Below are 21,712 nucleotides of genomic sequence, written 5' to 3'. Positions count from 1 at the left end.
CGCAGGCGCAAAACTGGAAAAATGATGAGCACACGGACGCCACTGCGTGCAGCTGAGAATAAGGCCCTTACTACTGTCGTGTTTAGGTAGAATATGACGGATTCAATTGATAACATTTTCCAAAACTCCTGCACCCAGATGCTGCCGACAGATATTATCTGCTACAGATGAGAAGTGTATTTATGGCGCCTTTCCTAAAGTTGGTAAACTCCAGCAGATTCCTGCTAATGGCGGTATAAATCCACCCTAACCTGAAATGGTACTGATTTCTACACAAGCTCTAGCAGTCCTGTCCCTTTCTCCCATACACAGGAACTCAAAGATCCAGCTGGGTACGGGATGCCGGCGGTAACAATACCGACAGCGGCATCCCGACAGTCAGAAACCCGACGCCTGAAGGTAAGTAGCCTAATCCTAACCCTCCCCCTAACCCACCTTTCCTGCAGCCTAATCCTAAAGCCCAGCCTAACCCTAACCTTCACCCTAGTGCCTTAGCCCAACTCCTAACCCTGATCTTCACCCTAGTGCCTAAGCCCAACCATTAACACTAACCCTAACCTTCACCCTAGTGCCTAGGCCCAACCCGTAACACTAACCTTCACCCTAGTGCCGAAGCCCAACTCCTAACACTAACCTTCACCCTAGTGCCTAAGCCCAACTACTAACCCTAACCTTCACCCTAGTGCCTAAGCCCAACTACTAACCCTAACCTTCACCCTAGTGCCTAAGCCCAACTACTAACCCTAACCTTCACCCTAGTGCCTTAGCAAAACTCCTAACACTAACCCTAACCTTCACCCTAGTATCTAAGCCTAACACTAACCTTCACCCTAGTGCCTAAGCCCACCCCTAACACTTACCTTCACCCTAGTGCCTAAGCCCAACTCCTAACCTTCACCCTAGCGCCTAAGCCCAACTCCTAACCTTCACCCTAGTGCCTAAGCCCAACTCCTAACCCTAACCTTCATCCTAGTGGCTAAGCAAAACTCCTAGCACTAACTCTAACCTTCACTCTAGTGCCTAAGCCAAACCCCTAACACTAACCTTCACCCTAGTGCCTAAGCCCAACTCCTAACCCTGACATTCACCCTAGTACCTAAGCCCAACTCCTAACACTAACCTTCACCCTAGTGCCTAAGCCTGAGTCCTAACACTAACCTTCACCCTAGTGCCTAAGCCCAACTCCTATCACTAACCTTCACCCTAGATGCCTAAGTCCTAACACTAACCCTAACCTTCACCCTAGTGCCTAAGCCCAACTCCTAACCTTCACCCTAGCACCTAAGCCCAACTCCTAACCTTCACCCTAGCGCCTAAGCCCAACTCCTAACCTTCACCCTAGTGCCTAAGCCCAACTCCTAACCCTAACCTTCATCCTAGTGGCTAAGCGAAACTCCTAGCACTAACTCTAACCTTCACTCTAGTGCCTAAGCCAAACCCCTAACACTAACCTTCACCCTAGTGCCTAAGCCCAACTCCTAACCCTGACATTCACCCTAGTACCTAAGCCCAACTCCTAACACTAACCTTCACCCTAGTGCCTAAGCCTGAGTCCTAACACTAACCTTCACCCTAGTGCCTAAGCCCAACTCCTATCACTAACCTTCACCCTAGATGCCTAAGTCCTAACACTAACCCTAACCTTCACCCTAGTGCCTAAGCCCAACTACTAACCCTAACCTTCACCCTAGTGCCTAAGCCCAACTACTAACCCTAACCTTCACCCTAGTGCCTAAGCCCAACTACTAACCCTAACCTTCACCCTAGTGCCTTAGCAAAACTCCTAACACTAACCCTAACCTTCACCCTAGTATCTAAGCCTAACACTAACCTTCACCCTAGTGCCTAAGCCCACCCCTAACACTTACCTTCACCCTAGTGCCTAAGCCCAACTCCTAACCTTCACCCTAGCGCCTAAGCCCAACTCCTAACCTTCACCCTAGTGCCTAAGCCCAACTCCTAACCCTAACCTTCATCCTAGTGGCTAAGCAAAACTCCTAGCACTAACTCTAACCTTCACTCTAGTGCCTAAGCCAAACCCCTAACACTAACCTTCACCCTAGTGCCTAAGCCCAACTCCTAACCCTGACATTCACCCTAGTACCTAAGCCCAACTCCTAACACTAACCTTCACCCTAGTGCCTAAGCCTGAGTCCTAACACTAACCTTCACCCTAGTGCCTAAGCCCAACTCCTATCACTAACCTTCACCCTAGATGCCCAAGTCCTAACACTAACCCTAACCTTCACCCTAGTGCCTAAGCCTAACACTAGCCCTAACCTTCACCCTAGTGCCTAAGCCTAACTCGTAACACTAACCCTAATATTCACCCTAGTGCAAGGCACAATGCTCTTCCTGCTAATGTCAGGGACCGCTGTCTATTACTCAGGGGCTGGAGAGACATCAGGGCACAATGCTCTTCCTGCTAATGTCAGGGACAGCTATTACTCAGGGGCTGGAGAGACATCAGGACACAATGCTCTTCCTACTAATGTCAGGGACAGCTATTACTCAGGGGCTGGACAGACATCAGGACACAATTGCTCTTCCTGCTAATGTCAGGGACAGCTGTCTATTACTCAGGGGCTGGAGAGATATCAGGACACAATGCTCTTCCTGCTAATGTCAGGGACAGCTGTCTATTACTCCGGGGCTGGAGAGACACCAGGACACAATGCTCTTCCTGCTAATGTCAGGGACAGCTATTACTCAGGGGCTGGAGAGACATCAGGACACAATGCTCTTCCTGCTAATGTCAGGGACAACTGTCTATTTCTCAGGGGCTGGAGAGATATCAGGACACAATGCTCTTCCTGTCTACATGCTGCGCCCCCAAACCTCAACTCTCTGCTCCTCTCCCCACCCAATGCTCTCTTCCTGGGCACCACTCAGGGGAGCAATGGTGCTCTGTGGTGTGGTGATGGGGTCTTCCCCTGGCCTGGATTCCCCTTCAATGGTCATCTATGCAGCATTGGAAGGATCAGATGTGGCTGCAGCATCAGTCATGCCACTGTCACTTAAAAAAAAAAATCTGTTCCACTGCCCTTTTATCCCCAGTGCCTCTGCCTCCCTCCCCACCAGAACATCTGCCTCCCTCCCCACCTGAACATCTGCCTCCCTCCCCACCTGTACCTCTGCCTCCCTCCACACCTATCCCTCTGCCTCCCTCCACACCAACCAGGGCCTCTATTTCCAGTGTCACTGCCTCTTACCACCCTTGGTTTTGTCCTCCTACCTACCTGTGCCTCAGGTCCCTTTACACCTGAACCTCTGCCTCCCTCCCCACCTGTACCTCAGCCTCCCTCCCCACCCACCAGGGCCTCTACTTCCAGTGTCACTGCCTCTTACCACCCTTGGTTTTGCCCTCCTCCCTACCTGTGCCTCTGGCCCCTTTACACCTGTACCTCTGCCTCCCTCCCCACCTGTACCTCTGCCTCCCTCCCTACCTGAACATCTGCCTCCTCCGCACATCTCCCTCTGCCTCTCTCCCCACCTGTACCTCTGCCTCCCTCCACACCCACCAGGGCCTCTATTTCCAGTGTCACTGCCTCTTACCACCCTTGGTTTTGCCCTCCTCCCTACCTGTGCCTCTGGCCCCTTTACACCTGTACCTCTGCCTCCCTCCCCACCTGAACCTCTGCCTGCCTCCCCACCTGTACCTCTGCCTCCCTCCCCACCTGTACCTCTGCCTCCCTCCAGACCCACCAGGGCCTCTACTTCCAGTGTCACTGCCTCTTACCACCCTTGGTTTTGCCCTCCTCCCTACCTGTGCCTCTGGCCCCTTTACACCTGTACTGTACCTCTGCCTCCCTCCCCACCTGTACTTCTGCCTCCCTCACCACCAGTGCCCCACATGCAGTGTCACTGCCTCTTTTAGCCCCAGTGGCTTCGTCCCCCTCCCTACCTGTGTCTCTGCCCATCTCACCACATGTGCTTCTGCTTACCACCTCGCCACCTGAGCCTCTGCTCCCTCACCACCTGTACTTCTACCCCCTCCTCACTACCAGTGCCTTTGCCTCCCCTCACCACTATCTGTGCAACTGCGAGTGAGAATACAGCAGCAGCATTCCCAGACTAAGTAAGTGTAGCAACGTTTCCGGACTTCGCAGTGACCCATCGTGGAAGAAGACCAGAAGCAGCGTAGGGGAGCCCTGACCAGGACAAGGACGTGGAGATCAGATGAGGGGTCTGCGTCGGGGAGTGGGTTAGTATGTCCCAAACAGCCATATCGAGACCCTACACACGGCTATGCTCCAGGCCCTTGCTTGGGATTGCCGACCATGGCTGGACTGCGAGGATATCAGTGGTACTGTGCCTTTTTAAGTAAAATAGAGTATACCTTCCTATAACCTGCCTTGATGGCCAATTGTATGTTATACTGGTTTGTTTTGTTCCTTGTCGATATTAGTTTCCATGTTGTCGACATCTACCATCAAGCTTACACAAGCGCTCTTCGGTTTTTTATGCGCTCCAGCCGGGTACGCACTGAGACGATGTCAGCGCCATATGTCATTTTTAGCGCTATTGTCTGGTTGGACGTGCAGCAACCGGACAATAGGCCGCATTGCTCAGTGTGCACGGCCAATATCGGGCGCATTGCTCAGTGTGTACGGCCAATATCGGGCGCATTGCTCAGTGTGTACGGCCAATATTGGGCGCATTGCTCAGTGTGTACGGCCAATATCGGGCGCATTGCTCAGTGTGTACGGCCAATATCGGGCGCATTGCTCAGTGTGTACGGCCAATATCGGGCGCATTGCTCTGTGTACGGCCAATATCGGGCGCATAGCTCAGTGTGTACGGCCAATATCGGGCGCATTGCTCAGTGTGTACCGCCAATATCGGGCGCATTGCTCAGTGTGTACGGCCAATATCGGGCGCATTGCTCAGTGTGTACGGCCAATATCGGGCGCATTGCTCAGTGTGTACGGCCAATATCGGGGGCATTGCTCGGTGTGTACCCAGCTTAATGGAAAAAAAAAAGAAAAACAAAGCAGAACATCACAATACAACATAAATGTGAGTTCTAGCAGTGAGCTATAGTAGTATATGACAAGCCACCAATAACGGGAGATGCTTCATCTACAAACTCAAGTACTGGGATCTCTCTGCAATTCAACATAGCATAAAAATAACAACATTTACATTTCTAGTAATAATAATATTTAATACTAATATTTAAACATCTTCCACAGTTTAAAAAACAGGTACATCGATCTGTTCACTACATTCTAAAGCAGGGATGGGGAACCTCAGGCCCGGGAGCCGTATTAGGCCCTCGGAATCATTTGGTCTGGCCCTCGTAGCTTTATTATGCTAGCCTCATCTGGCTATCAGGGTGCCTAGAATGGTACATTGCAGCCAGAATCTAAGCAGCAGTGCCGCCTGTAGTGTCTTAGGACGCTTCAGATGGTCACACCACTGCCCTTACAGATCCTCGCAGCATCTTCTGGATGCTCCGGGCATTGCTGTAATCACCAGCTATTGTGGCCCCGCCCCGTGTGAGGTCAAACGGAGGGGGCGTGGCCTGCACCGTGCCCGCAAATAATGTTATATATATCAAAATGGCCCTCGGTAGATAAAAGGTTCCCCACCCCTGTTCTAAAGGTTTATCCAAGCAAACAATGACATTACTGCAATTATGTTACACAATTGTTACACTGTAATTATTGTCAAGAGGTAAACTGACACAATATTAATAAACTTCAATCCCTCATTGATATCGCTCCAGAATCAGCTTTTTTTGATGGGTAAAGTTGCCTTTTTGTTTGTTTTTTTCAGATAAAAATAGTGTCCTGATACCATTAGTCACAGTGTTATTTACTAAATAATAAACAATATTTACCATAAAAAAGCACACAAAAATATAACAGGTTGTTGCGTAACAGAGGGCTGCCAGGATTACAGGTAAAGGGTAACATCTAAGGGTAAGTCCGTTATTTCCAGGGACACTTATATAAGCATCATAATGGAGGTCAAAGCCTGATCTGTAACACTGCACATCCCTGAAGCTGTAATTATATGTATACACAAAAGCATATAGAGGGGCCAGGAGACAGAAGAATGAGGCGTATTATAGCCAAATAATATATACAGTATATAATACGCTGCAACACTGCATAGCACCACTAGTACATTGTTTATCTGTGGAATTTTGCAGCCCTATACTTGCAGAGACTCCTGGCCAAAGGCAACTGATCAGGACTGTCAATCAGTGTCAGCAGCAGAATAAGGTATTGTAAGCTTGAGGCAGTGACTAGCATACCAGAGACCAGTAACATTGTACTCCTGCATACTTACCAATATCGCTTGTGGTATACAGACTTTGCAGCCAGTTATAATTAAAGGACGGCTACTGATAAGAAGGGAGAGCAGGGATGTATCACTGTTATGTGCATGGGGATGTCAGTAGTACTGTGCACAGTGGGATCCTGAGGAGGGGACAGGGAGAGGTCATAGTACTGTGCACTGGTGGACACTGAAGAGGGGCAGTGAGATGTCAGTAGCACTGTGCACAGGGAGATACTAGGCATAACTGGGGACAGTGAGAGGTCAGTAGTACTGTGCACAGGTGGACATGGAAGAGGGGCAGTGAGATGTCAGTACAGATGGTGTAATGGTTAGCATTACTGCCTCACAGCACTGAGGTCCTGGGTTTGATTCCCACCATGGCCCTAACTGTGTGGAGTTTGTATATTCTCCCTGTGCTTGAGTGGGTTTCCTCCGGGTACTCCGGTTTACTCCCACACTCCAAAAATATACTGGTAGGTTAATTTGCTCCCAACAAAATTAACCCTCGTATGTGTGTGTGAGCATGTGGTAGGGAATATAGAGTGTAAGCTCAACTGGGGCAGGGACTGAAGTGAATGCCAAATATTATCTGTACAACGCTGCGGAATATGTGTGCTCAGGGGATACTAGGCATTGCTGGGGGCTGGAAGATGTCAGTGATATTGTGCACAGGTAGACACTGAGGAGGGGCAGTTAGATGTTAGTAGTACTGTGCACAGGGTTGTACTGAAAAGGGGGCAGGAAGATGTCAGTAGTACTGTGCACAGGGGGATACTGAGAAGAAAGATAAGGATATGTCAGTAATACTGTGCACAGGGGGATACTTAGGAGGGGGGCAGGGAAATGTCAGCAGTACTGTGCACAGGTAGATGTCAGCAGTACTGTGCACAGGGGAATACTGATGGGACAGGGAAATGTTAGTAGTACACAGGGTTTTACTGAGAAGGGGCAGAAAGATGACAGTTGTACTGTACACAGGGGGCATCGCATTACTGGGGGCAGGGAGATGGCAGTAGTACTGGGCACAGGGGAATACTAGGCATTGCGTGGGCAGGGAGATGACAGTAGTACTGGGCACAGGAGAATACTAGGCATTACTGGGAGCAGGGAGATGACAGTAGTACTTGGCACAGGGGAATACTAGGCATTGCAGGGGCAGGGAGATGTCAGTAGTACTGGGCACAGGGGAATACTAGGCATTGCAGGGGGAGGGAGATGTCAGTAGTACTGGGCACAGGGGAATACTAGGCATTGCAGGGGCAGGGAGATGTCAGTAGTACTTGGCACAGGGGAATACTAGGCATTGCTGGGGGCACTCACCGCTCCGGAGCTCGTGTGTCACAGTCAGTAGGTCACCTTCCCGGGAGGGCCCCTCCATGTCCCGTCAGACAGGAGCCCCACGTACACACACAGATGGGTAACCGGAATAACGCGCTGCCCACCACAAGAGAGCTGCCCGCTGCCTCGCACCCCCCAGCGGCCACTCAGCGCCCCCCTCCCGGAGCACTACGGCACGGCGCAACCCACCCCCTACCAGCCAGTTCTACCTAACCTGAGCACGGCTAGCCGCCCGCCCTCATTGGTTGGCATAGGGGGAAATGGGAGGAGTCCAACTAAACCCAGAGACTACCTCTCCCGCCCCCGCAGCTGACAGAATGGGCGGGGCAACAGGGACGTCGGGAGAAGACACCGGCCTATCATTGGCCAGGGCATTGCCTTGACTCCACCCACTTACTGCTTTGTTATTGGCTATTAAGCTGATAAAGCGAACGTGATATGCTCGCTCGGAGGTGTTTATCACAGTTCCCGGTGCGGTCCCGGCTCAGCCTCTCAGCATTGCCCCGGAGACGGGTACATACGGTGCTGCTGCGTCTGTGCTCCCTCCTCACACCTTGGGGCCGGTGTCCTCCCTCCCTCCCTCCCTCACACCTGGGGGAAGGTGTCCTCTCTCTCTCCCTCCTCACACCTGGGGGCCGGTGTCCTCTCTCTCCCTCCCTCCTCCGACCTGGGGGCAGGTGTCCTCTTTCTCCCTCCCTCCTCACACCAGGGGGCCACTGTCCTCTCCCTCCCTCCTCCGACCTGGGGGCAGGTGTCCTCTCTCTCTCCCTCCTCACACCAGGGGGCCGGTGTCCTCTTCCTCCTCCGACTTGGGGGCCGGTGTCCTCTCCCTCCTCCGACTTGGGGGCAGGTGTCATGTCTCTCCCTCCTCACATCTGGGGGCAGGTGTCATGTCTTTCCCTCCCTCACACCTGGGGGCAGGTGTCCTTCCTCTCTTTCCCTCACATCTGGGGGCAGGTGTCCTTCCACTCTTTCACTCACATCTGGGGGCAGGTGTCCTTCCACTCTTTCACTCACAGCTGGGGGCAGGTGTCCTTCCTCTCCCTCCCTCACAGCTGGGGGCAGGTGTCCTTCCTCTCCCTCCCTCACATCTGGGGGCAGGTGTCCTTCCTCTCTCTCTCTCCTCACACCTGGGGGCAGGTGTCCTTCCTCTCTCTCTCTCCTCACACCTGGGGGCAGGTGTCCTTCCTCTCTCTCTCTCCTCACACCTGGGGGCAGGTGTCCTTCCTCTCCTCACACCTGGGGGCAGGTGTCCTTCCTCTCCTCACACCTTGGGGCAGGTGTCCTTCCTCTCTCTCTCTCCTCACACCTGGGGGCAGGTGTCCTTCCTCTCCCTCACACCTGGGGGCAGGTGTCCTTCCTCTCCCTCACACCTGGGGGCAGGTGTCCTTCCTCTCCCTCACACCTGGGGGCAGGTGTCCTTCCTCTCCCTCACACCTGGGGGCAGGTGTACTTCCTCTCCCTCACACCTGGGGGCAGGTGTCCTTCCTCTCTCTCCCTCCTCACACCTGGGGGCAGGTGTCCTTCCTCTCTCTCCCTCCTCACACCTGGGCGCAGGTGTCCTTCCTCTCTCTCCCTCCTCACACCTGGGGGCAGGTGTCCTTCCTCTCTCTCCCTCCTCACACCTGGGGGCAGGTGTCCTTCCTCTCTCTCCCTCCTCACACCTGGGGGCAGGTGTCCTTCCTCTCTCTCCCTCCTCACACCTGGGGGCAGGTGTCCTTCCTCTCTCTCCCTCCTCACACCTGGGGCAGGTGTCCTTCCTCTCCCTCCTCACATCTGGGGGCAGGTGTCCTCTCTCCCCTCCCTCACACCTGGGGAGTGCCCACCGGACAGGTGTTCTCCCCCCCTTCTCACACCTGTGGTGTACCCACCGGACAGGTGTTCTCCCCCCCTTCTCACACCTGTGGTGTACCCCCCTGGCAGGTATTATCTCTATCCTTTCACCTGGTGTGTGCTCGCCAGGCAGTTGTTCTCTCCCTCCTCACAACTGGGGTGTGCTCGCCAGGCAGTTGTTCTCTCCCTCCTCACAATAGGGGTGTGCCTGCTGTGCAGGTGTTCTTTCTATCCTCACACATGGGGTGTGCCCACCAGGCAGGTATTCTCTATCCTCACACCTGGAATGTGCCCAGGTGGGTGTCCTCTTAATGCAGAAAGGACATAAAATTCCATCAGAAAAGGCCCATGCTGTGGCATGCACTACCATCAGATAGGCACCAAGCACTCTCTTGCGATGACCTAACCGATCAAGATCATGTGTTTGGCAGATCTAAATGTTCCAGTAACCTCAGCGATATTCATGCCAGGAGTGCAGAATTGGGAAACAGACATTTTTCTTCAGTATGTATGCCATACATCCAGGAGATGAACTCTACTAGGGATTCCCTATCCCGGATGTTTTTGAGTCCCAAAAATACCCGGGATTATTATAAATGAATACTGGTTATTCGAGGATTCACTGTGGGCAGTGGGATACTTTCTCTGTTCTGGTCCCCTCGTGCTATCCTAGCTGCCTGTAGAATAGATGGAGTCCTATGATGCAGTTGCTCTCAGTCAATGATGGGCTGGGAGCGCACTGCCCTGTGATATCATGGAGAATTGGAATCCTACATTTCCAGTCGTCATGCAAACGGAGAGACCCAACCAATGTGGAAACATTTACAGAGGATCCAGATACTTCCTCAGTACATAGAAAATTTGCTCAATGGAGATAGATGGTTTTGATATGTATAAAAGAACATCATCTGTGAAAGCACATCATTTCATTTCCCTATTTTCTAATACCCTGAAAGTGGGCAAAGCCACTAAAAACTGGATCAAGGTCCATAGCAAAATTAAATAAAGTGACAAGGGACTCCCCTGACGTGTTCCACGAAATAAAGTTGCTGGAGTCCCCTGATGACCATTAATTAGTAGTCATGTAGATGGGTTTGTGTAAAAATATAGTATAAGACTAAGAAATGCTGGATCAAGGTTTGTATGCTGCATTAAGGCCAAAGGACAGTATGTAAGGCATTGACGCACATGTGTGTGCAGGACTGCAGCACAGCCACAATGATCACACAACTTCGTAGTGCATGACAGAGGTGGGGGGGCTTCTTGCTCTCACTTCTCAGGGTCTCACCTTACCATATAAATACAGACAGTCGCTAAAACATATAAACTAAGTATCCCTGCAAGACAGGCTCCATAATGTACTTCACAAAACACATAGTCGCACAACGCTAACTTGCGTCTTTTCCCAATACTTACACGCTGCACACTTACACTTTAATACTAGGGAACCTTTCATGTAACATTCAAGGTTTATCCAGTGGTTATTAATGTTGTGTAATAAAGGTTATTTAATATCTAAGGTTTAGTACATGGTAAGCAGACCGTGTCTGGTGTTGTACTGATCCACTGTGTCTCCACAGATTTCCGGTACCATCGGTGAGAAGATCAGAACAGACGTCTGCAAACTATGGACTATAGAGAGTTAAAACTTTAAAATGTACTCTATAATGTTAGCAGCTTAGATTTGCATGCAGCGGGAAGAAGGACACAAAGGGCGGTTGGAGGCCGTTTTGTGTCCATTTGAAATTGTCCAATAAATGATCCTCTAACCAAGACAACTTTAAGAAGAACCAATGGAATCATGCCAAACTTGCCTATTGTATTCCCAATCCCTGAAAGAGTATATATGTGCGCTCTCTGACCCCAGTGGGGAGTCTTCTTGCTGTGCGGTTGACAGAGGTTTCTTGCTGATGCTGGTATCTGGGACCAGAGCGCGTGCGTATGTAACAACTGTACCATGGGTCTGTATGATTTATTTGTGCTATATTAGATCACAGTTTGTAACCATCTGTTTTTTATGTTGAATAACTTTTTTTGTGCTTTGGAAACACATTCAAAGTCTGATGGCATTTATTTACTGTGCGACTCATTACGCTAAATTGCAACAATTCTAGAAGGTATAGGCAGGTTCTTACAGAGGTTTTAATTAGGTATCGATAGTTGGGGGCTCGCAGTATGAATTACGCCCCTGGTCACTCGGTAGGGATTTCTCATTAAAAGGGTGGAGGCGCCTAACAGGAGAACGCATTGTGCCTTCGAAATCTGTTACCACTGTTGTTGCTGAGAGTGCGCTACCTGTTGTTGTGACTTTAGGAGCGCTGTTTGAGAATCCAGGGACGAGGGAGGAAAAAGTTTGTTTTCCTTCATCGATAGGTTTTTTTTTCGTGTTTTGTTTTGTGTGTTAAAAAGGGGAAGTCGCATTATTGTGTATGCAGCTAAGTCGCATTATAGCGTAAGAGTCAGAAAACTTGTGTAGTAGTCGCATTATTGTGTATGCGACGAGTCGCACAATAGCGTATACATATTTCCGGTCTTGCTGCCATGTGTTTTAAACAAAGCCGTTGAATTGCATTATCAAGTGTTGCCAATAGCTGGGTTAACGTGTATTTTCTGCGCAGGAAAGAAGTGTGTAACTGAGCATTTGTTGGTTTAGGGTGTAACACAGTTCATAAATGTTAAGGGTATCGTAGGACCCTTAAGTGCTAGGCATAAGGAGTGGCCTAGTGACTCGGTAGCAGCTTACCATTTACTATACACAAAGCAGGTGTATGGGTTGTTATTTTTGTTAGGGTTCGACTCTCAGTGTGATTACAGTATTCAGTAATCGGTTAGCCTTATTTGAGCACTGTAATTGAACCGCATAGTTTTGGCTAAACTGTGATTGTGAACTGATGAGAGGGTGGACGAAATCAACTGGAAAACAAAGGGTAAGTATTACCCCCTAGCAGTTGAAAGCTAGTCAAAAAGGGATTTCTGCGTGGAAACAGCTTCTTCCATAGGTGAGTGGAGGCGTCTAGAGGTCTTCCATAGGGTTTGTGGATACGCCCTTTTTCAAAGACTTCCACAGGTAAGTGAAAGTGTCTTTCACCGGTTTAAATCTTTATTGAAAAATTTAGGGGTTGTCCCAGGATGGGAGCCATGCAAACAGTAGAGATGTTAGACAATGATATGCTGCTAATGGAAACGCCGCTTGGGTCGGCACACCGTATTATGCATACTAAGTACGGTGCTTATGCAATTAGGTACTGTGATGTATGGTTTAAGATGACGATGAATTGGTAGCTTTGATAAGGATGTTTTGAACAATGTCCGAGATCACATCAGTCTGGTGCGTTCTCGAGTGAAAAAAGGTAAAATATAATGAATGTTTAAAATTATGGCAGCATGAAGGGGATGTGTGGCATAAAGGTGTGCAAGCAACGCAAACTAGCGTCACGAACACGTTACCGGAAAGTACACACGCAGCGCAAAATTGCCCTGCGTGCGCGCCGTGAGATAGCGCGCACGTGCAGCAAGGTAGCGTTGTGGAAGATATTGCCAGTGGTTCACGTGCACCACCGCCACCCTATGCGGATGGGGGTGCAGGTACAGTTGTTGAAAAAACCCATAAAAATTAACAAGTAATTTGTACCCTCTCTTAAGTAACCATAAGGAAAATGTTTATGATGTGGATGATGAGCCTATTGTTATGTCTGCCATTTCCCATGCTGTACACATGTTAGATGCCCCACCACGGCAAGCACAAGTGGTGCCGCCATCTTCATCAGTGATAGTACAGGAAGTGGTAACATCCACTTCACCCATAGAGGAAGTTGTTAACCCTATACGTAGCAGTAACAGACTAAACCCCCAGCCAGATAATAAGGTCAAAAGTAGCAGTTCGGCCAGTCTGCATCCCATCCGGCCAATAACTGTTCCGAATGAGAATGCGGATGCGAACGGTGTAGTGCCCACAAGGGAAGTAGCAATGCATGGTCCTTGGACAAGAGCGGAGCTAAATTCCATAATGAATGATTTCCCCGATCCCAAAAATTAATTAGCCAAATGTCAAAGATTTTTGAAAAATTTGGGTAGTTCTCACGAGCCAACCAATAAAGATTGGCGAGTGGTGTTAAGGGCTTGACTTACACGCAATACCAACATGACAAAATTTATCACGGATTGTGTATTGGATGGAGATGTTCCCTTAACAGACGACGTTAACCAAGGTAACATTTCCCGCATTGTAACTCAATTGGGTGTATAGTTTCCGGTAGTAGTTAACTGGAGCAGAATTTTCACCATAAAACAGAGTGAATCAGCAGAAGATTATGGTAACCGAGCTCCGCAGGCTATCACCCAGTACACTGGGTTAGAAGATATTAAAGATGGCACTCACCACAGGGGAATGATTGTCACTGTACTCATGGATGGTCTTAAAGAGAACCTAAAGACCCGGGTTCAGACCTCCACAGCCTGGCTGGAGGGGAGTCACTGTAGACACCCTCATAGAATCCGCTATTGAACATGACAAGAACATCTCTACACAGAGAGAGACCCAGAGAGAGAAACTAATGGCTGTTACTATTCAAGCTCTAGAAGGAATGACAGTAACATCACAGCCAGCAGGCACACCTGCACCTGAACAGTTACACGTCCTCACTAATCCTACACCACCGCAAACACAGCCCTACCCCATGTATCACACACAACCACAACTCCCATACTATCCACAACCACAATATCTCCCTCAATATCCTTACCCATACCCACCACCTTTCCCTCCTGCTCAACCCACACAGCAATCCTTTCATCCACCCCACTCACAGAAGTGCTTTAATTGCAACCAACCAGGACATGTAAGTAGGAACTGTACAGCGAAGAGGGTAGGACCCCAAACCAGGGAGTACCTGGCAATCCCCATAAGGGATATACACAGAGACCAGCAAATGTCCAACAGACACCAGCTCAAATTGTGGCCGTTAATGCTTTATTGGAGAGGGGGAGTCAACGCTACGGGTTAGGTCATACCTGTAGTCTACAGTTAGTTAGGTTAGGAACTACTAGGGAAGAACCAGTAATGATGGTTGATGTAGCTGGTACTAAATATCCTTTTCTTGTAGACACAGGGGCGACCAGGTCAGTGATAAAATCTCCCGTTAATTTACAGCTAACCAACAAGACAGTATGGGCGTAACGTGTAAAGTGCAACATTATCCTTTAACAAAATCCACAGAGGTCACTATCGGGCCATTGCATTCTTTCCTCCTGGCAGCAGCAGCTCCTACTAACTTACTGGGAAGGGATTTGTTATGTAAGATGGGATGTGTCATATATTGTACTCCTGATGATGTATTTTTAGACATCCCAGAGACCTCTGTTCTGCTTTCTTCTCTGTGCCTCTTCATCCTGACTGTCAGTAACTATTCGCTTTCACATACAGGGGTGTACAATACACATGGACACGATTGCCCCAAGGTTTCATAGACAGCCCCAGTATCTTTTCCCAGGCCTTACACGACTGTTAACAATCTTTTCAACCTGTCAATGGATCTGTTCTAATACAATATGTGGATGATTTATTGTTATGTTCTGATTAGTTTATGTCATGTTTAAATGATACTAAACTTTTATTGCTTCATCTCTCGCAAACAGGACACAAGGTTGCTAAGGACAAACTACAGCCATGCCAGTCCAGGGTTAAATATTTGGGACACTGCCTAACTCAGGGGTTACGACATCTCACAAACGACAGAATCCAGGCCATACAGAACATGACACTGCCGCAAAACCAACAGAAAATTGGTACCTTCTTGGGAATGTGTGGATACTGCAGAATGTGGATACCAGGTTTTTCTATTTTGGCCTTGTCATTACAAGACTTAGGGCCTGATTCAGAGCCGGACGCTATTTGCGGACAGTCATTCCAAAAAAGGGGCCGGCTGTTTAAATTGAGCACTCGCTCTTTGCTGTTTGTTGACGCCGCTATGTCTGAGCGAGCGAATGAAAAATGAGCTCGCTATTTTGTAAAGATGCCCCTTTGCCATTCGCATCACACGTCATCTCCAGTATTTATTAGATTAATCGGGTACATCGAAAGGCATCTGAACTGCTCGCAGTGCTTGTGGTAGGTTTTTCCTACCGCAATCTGCGAGCAGTTCAGGCTAAAAGACAACCAAGTTACGTGGTTGATGATGCTCCTTTACTAATCATGCACTCCCATTAAACGCCCTTTTGACCGTTTGGCACGCCTGCGTTCGGATCTTCACTCCCCCATTTTAAAGCACCTTCCCCTGTTACCACCCACAAATGGTACATTCTGTCAATCAAATTAGCAGCCCCTCGCTGTTTTGCGAGTGCACGATTTCCGACTGCAATGACTGGTTTGCGCATGCGCATTACGACCCATACACATGCACAGTTGTGCGAACATCGCTCAGAGCGAACGACCGGCCGCTTACGAGCGGCTCTGAATCAGGCCCCTAGTCTCTTCCTCAAAGCCCGATCGTGTCATACACAGAGGAATCAGAGCAGACTTTCCTTAATCTTAAGGATAGTCTGACAAAAACACCTGCATTGGGAATACCAGATTATGAAAAACCTTTTGATTTGTATTGTACGGAAGCTGATGGGTGTGCAGCAGGCGTCCTCACACAAAAACATGGTGATGCCAGTAGGCCTTTAGCATACTACAGTGCACAATTGGCAAGATCACTCCCAACGTGTTTAAGAAGTGTAGCAGCAACTGCTCTATTGGTCAGTAAGAGTGAGGATGTGGTATTAGGCCATGATATGATTGTCTATACTCCGCATGCTGTATCAGCTTTGCTAAACTCTGCCCAAACCAGACATGTTTCCTCAGCTAGGTTCACAAAATGGGAACTAGCCTTAGTAGCACCTGCAAACATCACCATCAAAAGGTGCAGTACGTTAAACCCAGCTACGTAGTTATCATATGTGCAACATGATGCACAAAGGGTGGAGAGAGGTGAGCCGCTGGCAGCAGGTGAGTTCTGCAGGTATATTGATGCACATGACTGTATGAAATATCTGAATCAGACCTTTACTGCAAGACCTGACATATGGGATACATATTTAGAAAATGTAGATATATTTTACATTTTACACGGATGGGAGTTGTCATAGACAGACTGACACTGGAGAGTTATGTACAGGTTATGCTGTTGTAAATGACAGACATCATAGAAGCCAAATCTTTAGGACCACCACACTCGGCCCAAGTGGTGGAACTGGTGGCACTAAATAGAGCTTGTGAATTAGCGAAAGGTAAATCTGCTAATATCTATACTGACTCTAGGTATGCCTTCAGAGTAGTACACAATTTCGGTGCCTTATGGCGTCTGAGAAAATTTATGACAGCAGCAGGCACACCAATTGCACATTCCAAACATATAAAAGGACTAACAGCAATCCTATTGCCAAATGCACTGGCAGTAATAAAGTGTAAAGCCCATACATGTGAAGATGATCCAGTGTCACTGGGCAACAACAGGGCAGATGAAGCTGCAAAATGGGCAGCAGCGTTAAAAATGAATGTACCAATCAAACAGATCATGACTTTCCAGACAATTGATATTCTGAAATTAATTGAGATGCAAAATTTGTGTTCTACCCAGGAAAAGTCAGTCTGGAAGTCCAAGGGATGTGGGCAAGAGTCCTCTGGACTCTGGAGAGACTGACGAGGTAAGCCAGTAGCTCCCAAGGCATATTACCCAAGCCTGGCTGAGGCAGCGCACGGTCTGACTCATCTGGGAAAGCAAGGTATGTGCAAATTGGTGAGAGCATACTGGTGTGCACCGGGTTTTTCTTCTCAAGCAGAAAAGAGAGCAATGTCCTGTCTGACCTGCTTGAGGATAAACATTGGGAAAACGATCCCTACCGAACCATCTCACATTCCTCCGACTGACTGACCTTTCCAGGTAATACAAATTGATTTCATCCAATTACGACCCTGCAGGAATCTCAAGTATGTATTAGTGTGCACTGAAGTGTTTTCCAATTGGGTTGAGGCATACCCAGCTGCCACTAATACTACTGCCAAGAAAATTGTTCAGGAGTTTGTATGCATATACGGCATCCCGAAAATCATCGAGAGTGATAGGGGTACTCATTTCACAGGTGATGTTTTTCAAAATATGTGTAAACTGATGGGTATTAATAGTCGACTTCATACCTCCTACCGACCAAAAGCCAATGCCAAGGTGGAGAGGGTGAACAGTACTATTAAAAACAAATTAAGTAAAATCATGGCAGAGACTGGACTAGGATGGCCAGAAGCACTATCGTTGGTCCTACATAGCATAAGGATCACTCCTATACCCCCTCTAAATCTGTCCCCCTTTGACATACTGTTTGGTAGACAACCTCATTTGATTATAAGCCTGCAGGAAGATTTAAAAGGTAACAAACAAGGTAACTAAGGTATCTTATATCAATGAGTAAACAGTTAAAACAGCAACAGCAGAAACTGAAATTTTCCCACGATATGCCTGAAACAAACTCATGGTGTTGAACCTGGAGAATGTTATGATCAGAAATTTCTTGCGTTCAGGTTGTTTGACTGATCATTGGGAAGGTCCGTACCAGGTGTTGCTGACGAGTACCACATCTTTGAAGGTGGCCGAGAGAGATACCTGGTTCCAAACCACTCACTACAAGAAGGTCAACCAACCAGTGGAGAAACAAGGCGGAGACGAGGCTGATAACGTGGACCTGTCGATCGCGAGCTAGTTCTGGGAGGGTTAAAAGGTTGCAGTGAGATATCTGAGCTAAAGAAACTTGCAGGTCCTTGCTGCAGCAATGGACTGGTCTGCTGTGTTCATTTTTATATTCTCTTCCAGAGTTTCCATCATCCTGATTTGTTCAGGGATTTCTGGTTTCTGTGACAGGGGACCGATAGAGGAGATGGGAGCTGATGGCAGAATTGATGGAGTAGAGTCAGAAGGAGGAGTGCTATGCCAATCAGGGGAGTTTGACTAATCTTAGTACTGTAACTATTGTTAAGAGATCTGCTATTTTGGATACTCGGGGACAGTGTGAAGGTCTATCATCTGAGGATTATTGTATGTGTGAGTTCTGTGGGTCCGTAATTGATGAGAGCTGCATCCAACGTTGTCAACCTAAGTATAATCAGTATTGGGGTGGGTATCCTCTAGAGGAATATCACCATGGTGGGCAAAATTTTGAACCAAACTGACTGTTGGGTGTGCTCTCACGTGCCCCAAGGACCGCATAATGTAGGATTAGTGCCCTTCCCGTAAAAATATCTCTGAAATTTTTGAATTGCCAAAAGGGAAGACACTGGACGGAAAATTTGTTAATACCAAACTACCCCATTTTAAGCTCCACCAGTACCAAGCAGATAAAACTCTTTTATGTTTAAACATCACCAACCCCAATGAACCAGGAAGTTGGGAGGTGGCTGGGAATAATCAGATGATGACCTTCTCACAAAGAGCTGATTGTGAGCCTATGAATTATGAACTATTACACAAAATTAGGTCAGGTGGAAGACACTTCCGGTATAAATATACACTACGTTCCACCAAAGAGATGATTGGTAGGGTACCAGATGGGTATTGTGCTAAGATAACACAACCAGAAACATGTATTTGTCAGATGGGAGAACCTGAGAGGATTATTCGTAAGGGAAATGTGTTTAATGATCATGATGCATACTATTCCTTATGCTCTCCCCGAGGATGTATATTTTATATGTGGAAGGAAAGCGTATAAGTGGCTCTCTCCGAGTTCTGAAGGTTTGTGTTATCTGGGAAGAGTAGTCCCAGAGGTTATGACCTTCACACACAGTATGAACACAGAGGCAAAATAAATATGATACTTGGTGATGTACATTAACCCACACAATTAATTAGTGAGACAACTGGCTTTCAAGTTTTAGTAGCACTGGATCCCACCAGGATCGCTCGGGGTACACTAAATTTTAGATATATCCAAGATCTTGCTAAATTGATAGATAATATCACCGAGATGTATGATGACACATTCAGGTATACAGGTAGGGAGTTGCAAGCGTACAAGAAAGAATTGGTGCAACACAGACTAGTGTTAAATTATTTAACAGCTGTCACTGGAGGGTATTGTGTAACTTTGGCCACCCAATTTGGAGTGAAGTGTTGCACTTATGTCACAAATGATACCAGCGACCCCAAGGAGGTGATAGACTGGAAGATGGATGAAATTCTGCAGCTAAAATGGGAACTTCGAAAGAACCATAATGCTTCAGTGGCTGAAGTAGAGGAGAAGGTGGAGGAATGGGTTTCATGGTTGAACCCAGGGAAATGGTTCTCAGGTCTAGGAGAGTGGGTCCAGGAAATGATAGCAAGCATAGGTAAACTCCTGATCCTCATACTGGTTGTCATCATAGTAATTGGCATATGTGTCAGGTGTGTTCCTACTGTGTTGAAGTGTGGAAAATGTAAAGATAAGGTAAACAGGAAGAATGAAATCATTATGGTGGTCAGTAGTGACAATATGAATACTGAGGTAAATGTAGTACTGCATTACATCCCTGAACTAGGAAATACCATTGTATAATGTATTATATTTAGACATGGATAAAATGTATTATTAAAAATGTTATCTTAAAACACCTTAAATAATGTAAGTCCCTATTCCCCCTTAAGACTTCCTTTATAGGATTGGTGCATCCCCACATCTTTCCCATTATCTCCCAAGATCCGCGGTGTGTGTGTATAAGGGTAGTTTTATGTCTCCTCCTAGAGACACATTATTGATGGATTAAGAACCACCTTGTGCCATCCCATACTATAACATTAAATAATATGTCATAATGTAAGCCTAAAATTAATTGTTAAATCAGAGTATGATGGCATGTTTGCTATCAAAGGGTGGACTGTCGAGGCCGAATAATTGGCTGAGACAGGATCTGTTTAAAATGAGATCTGTGCAACGCCATGTTGCGACTGGCCGCCCAGTGCCATTTTAGTGAAACTCTCCACTATAAGTACAGACGGCGATGCTATTTAGCAACGTGCGATTCCTACGCAATAGAAAGAAGTTAAGTCTTTACCACATAAATAGACAGTCTCTAAAATATATAAACGAAGTATCCCTGCAAGACTCGCTCCATAATGTACTCCACAAAATACATAGTCGCACAACGCTAACTTGCATCTTTTCCCAATTCCCCAATACTTACACACTGCATCCTTACATGAAAGGTTCCCTAGTATTAAAGTGTAACATTCAAGGTTTATCCAGTGGTTATTAATGTTGTGTAATAAAGGTTATTTAATATCTAAGGTTTAGTACATGGTAAGCAGACCGTGTCTGGTGTTGGACTGATCCACTGTGTCTCCACAGATTTCCGGTACCATCGGTGAGAAGATCGGAACAGACATCTGCAAACTATGGACTATAGAGCGTTAAAACATTAAAAATGTACTCTGTAATGTTAGCAGCTTAGATTTGCATGCAGTGGGAAAAAGGATACAAAGGGCGGTTGGAGGCAATTTGTGTCCATTTGAAATTGTCCAATAAATGATCCTCTAACCAAGACAACTTTAAGAAAAACCAATGGAATCATGCCAAACTTGCCTATTGTATTTCCAATCCCTGAAAGAGTATATGTGTGCGCTCTCTGACCCCAGTGGGGAGACTTCTTGCTGATGCTGGTATCTGGGACCAGAGCGCGTGCGTATGTAACAACTGTACCTTTGGTCTGTATGATTTATTTGCGCTATATTGTCTTTAGATCACAGCGTGCAACCATCTGTTTTTATGTTGAATAATAACTTTTTGTGCTTTGGAAACACATTCAAAGTCTGAAGGCATCTATTTACTGTGCGACTCATTACGCTAAATTGCGACAATTCTAGAAGGTATAGGCAGGTTCGTACAGAGGTTTTAATTAGGTATTGATGGAATAGGGAGTGTCTGCAGGGTGGATTATGGTGTAGAATAACTTGACAGTGGCCCAATTATGTTTGTTATAGGATCAGTGCGGAGAGTAGGAGGGAAGAGGTGGAGTGCGGGGCCAGGAGCCGGAGCTGCAGCAGTGGGTAATGTCCTGGATGCCGGCTACCTGTTGCGATATTACCACTTTCCGGCACAGCTAGACACCAGGATCGCTTGGTGAGTTTGAAACTTCTTAAGGAGCTATTAGTCTAAAGCTGCCCATGCACTACCAGATGCGGGGACGACAGCACGATTACGATGCTGTCGTCTCCCACGGGGTGAAATGCATACACTGAACGTTCAGTGTATG

General features: G+C 47.5%; 1 protein-coding gene across 2 annotated transcripts in view; it reads right to left on the bottom strand.

Moving 5' to 3' along the window:
• The window catches only part of RPS6KA5 (ribosomal protein S6 kinase A5), a 121,256-nt gene extending 113,389 nt beyond the window's left edge, over positions 1-7,867 (bottom strand). The window contains exon 1 of one of the 2 annotated variants that reach the window (XM_088455563.1): positions 7,844-7,867. Coding sequence is in view for 1 of the 2 variants with exons in the window: in XM_088455562.1 (XP_088311688.1) it covers positions 7,612-7,669 (58 nt within the window). In the remaining variant the exon portion in view is untranslated. Of the gene's footprint in view, positions 1-7,611; positions 7,746-7,843 lie in introns of those variants that run through there. The other variant, XM_088455562.1, reaches the window with a different exon arrangement.
• Positions 7,868-21,712: the final 13,845 nt, after the last annotated feature.

This window comes from Taudactylus pleione, unplaced genomic scaffold, assembly GCF_031769625.1.
Source record: "Taudactylus pleione unplaced genomic scaffold, aTauple2 ptg000660l, whole genome shotgun sequence".
Classification (NCBI taxonomy): Eukaryota; Metazoa; Chordata; class Amphibia; order Anura; family Myobatrachidae; genus Taudactylus; species Taudactylus pleione.
The sequence above is the reverse complement of the archived record's forward strand: the minus strand, read 5'-3'. Positions and strand labels throughout refer to the sequence as shown.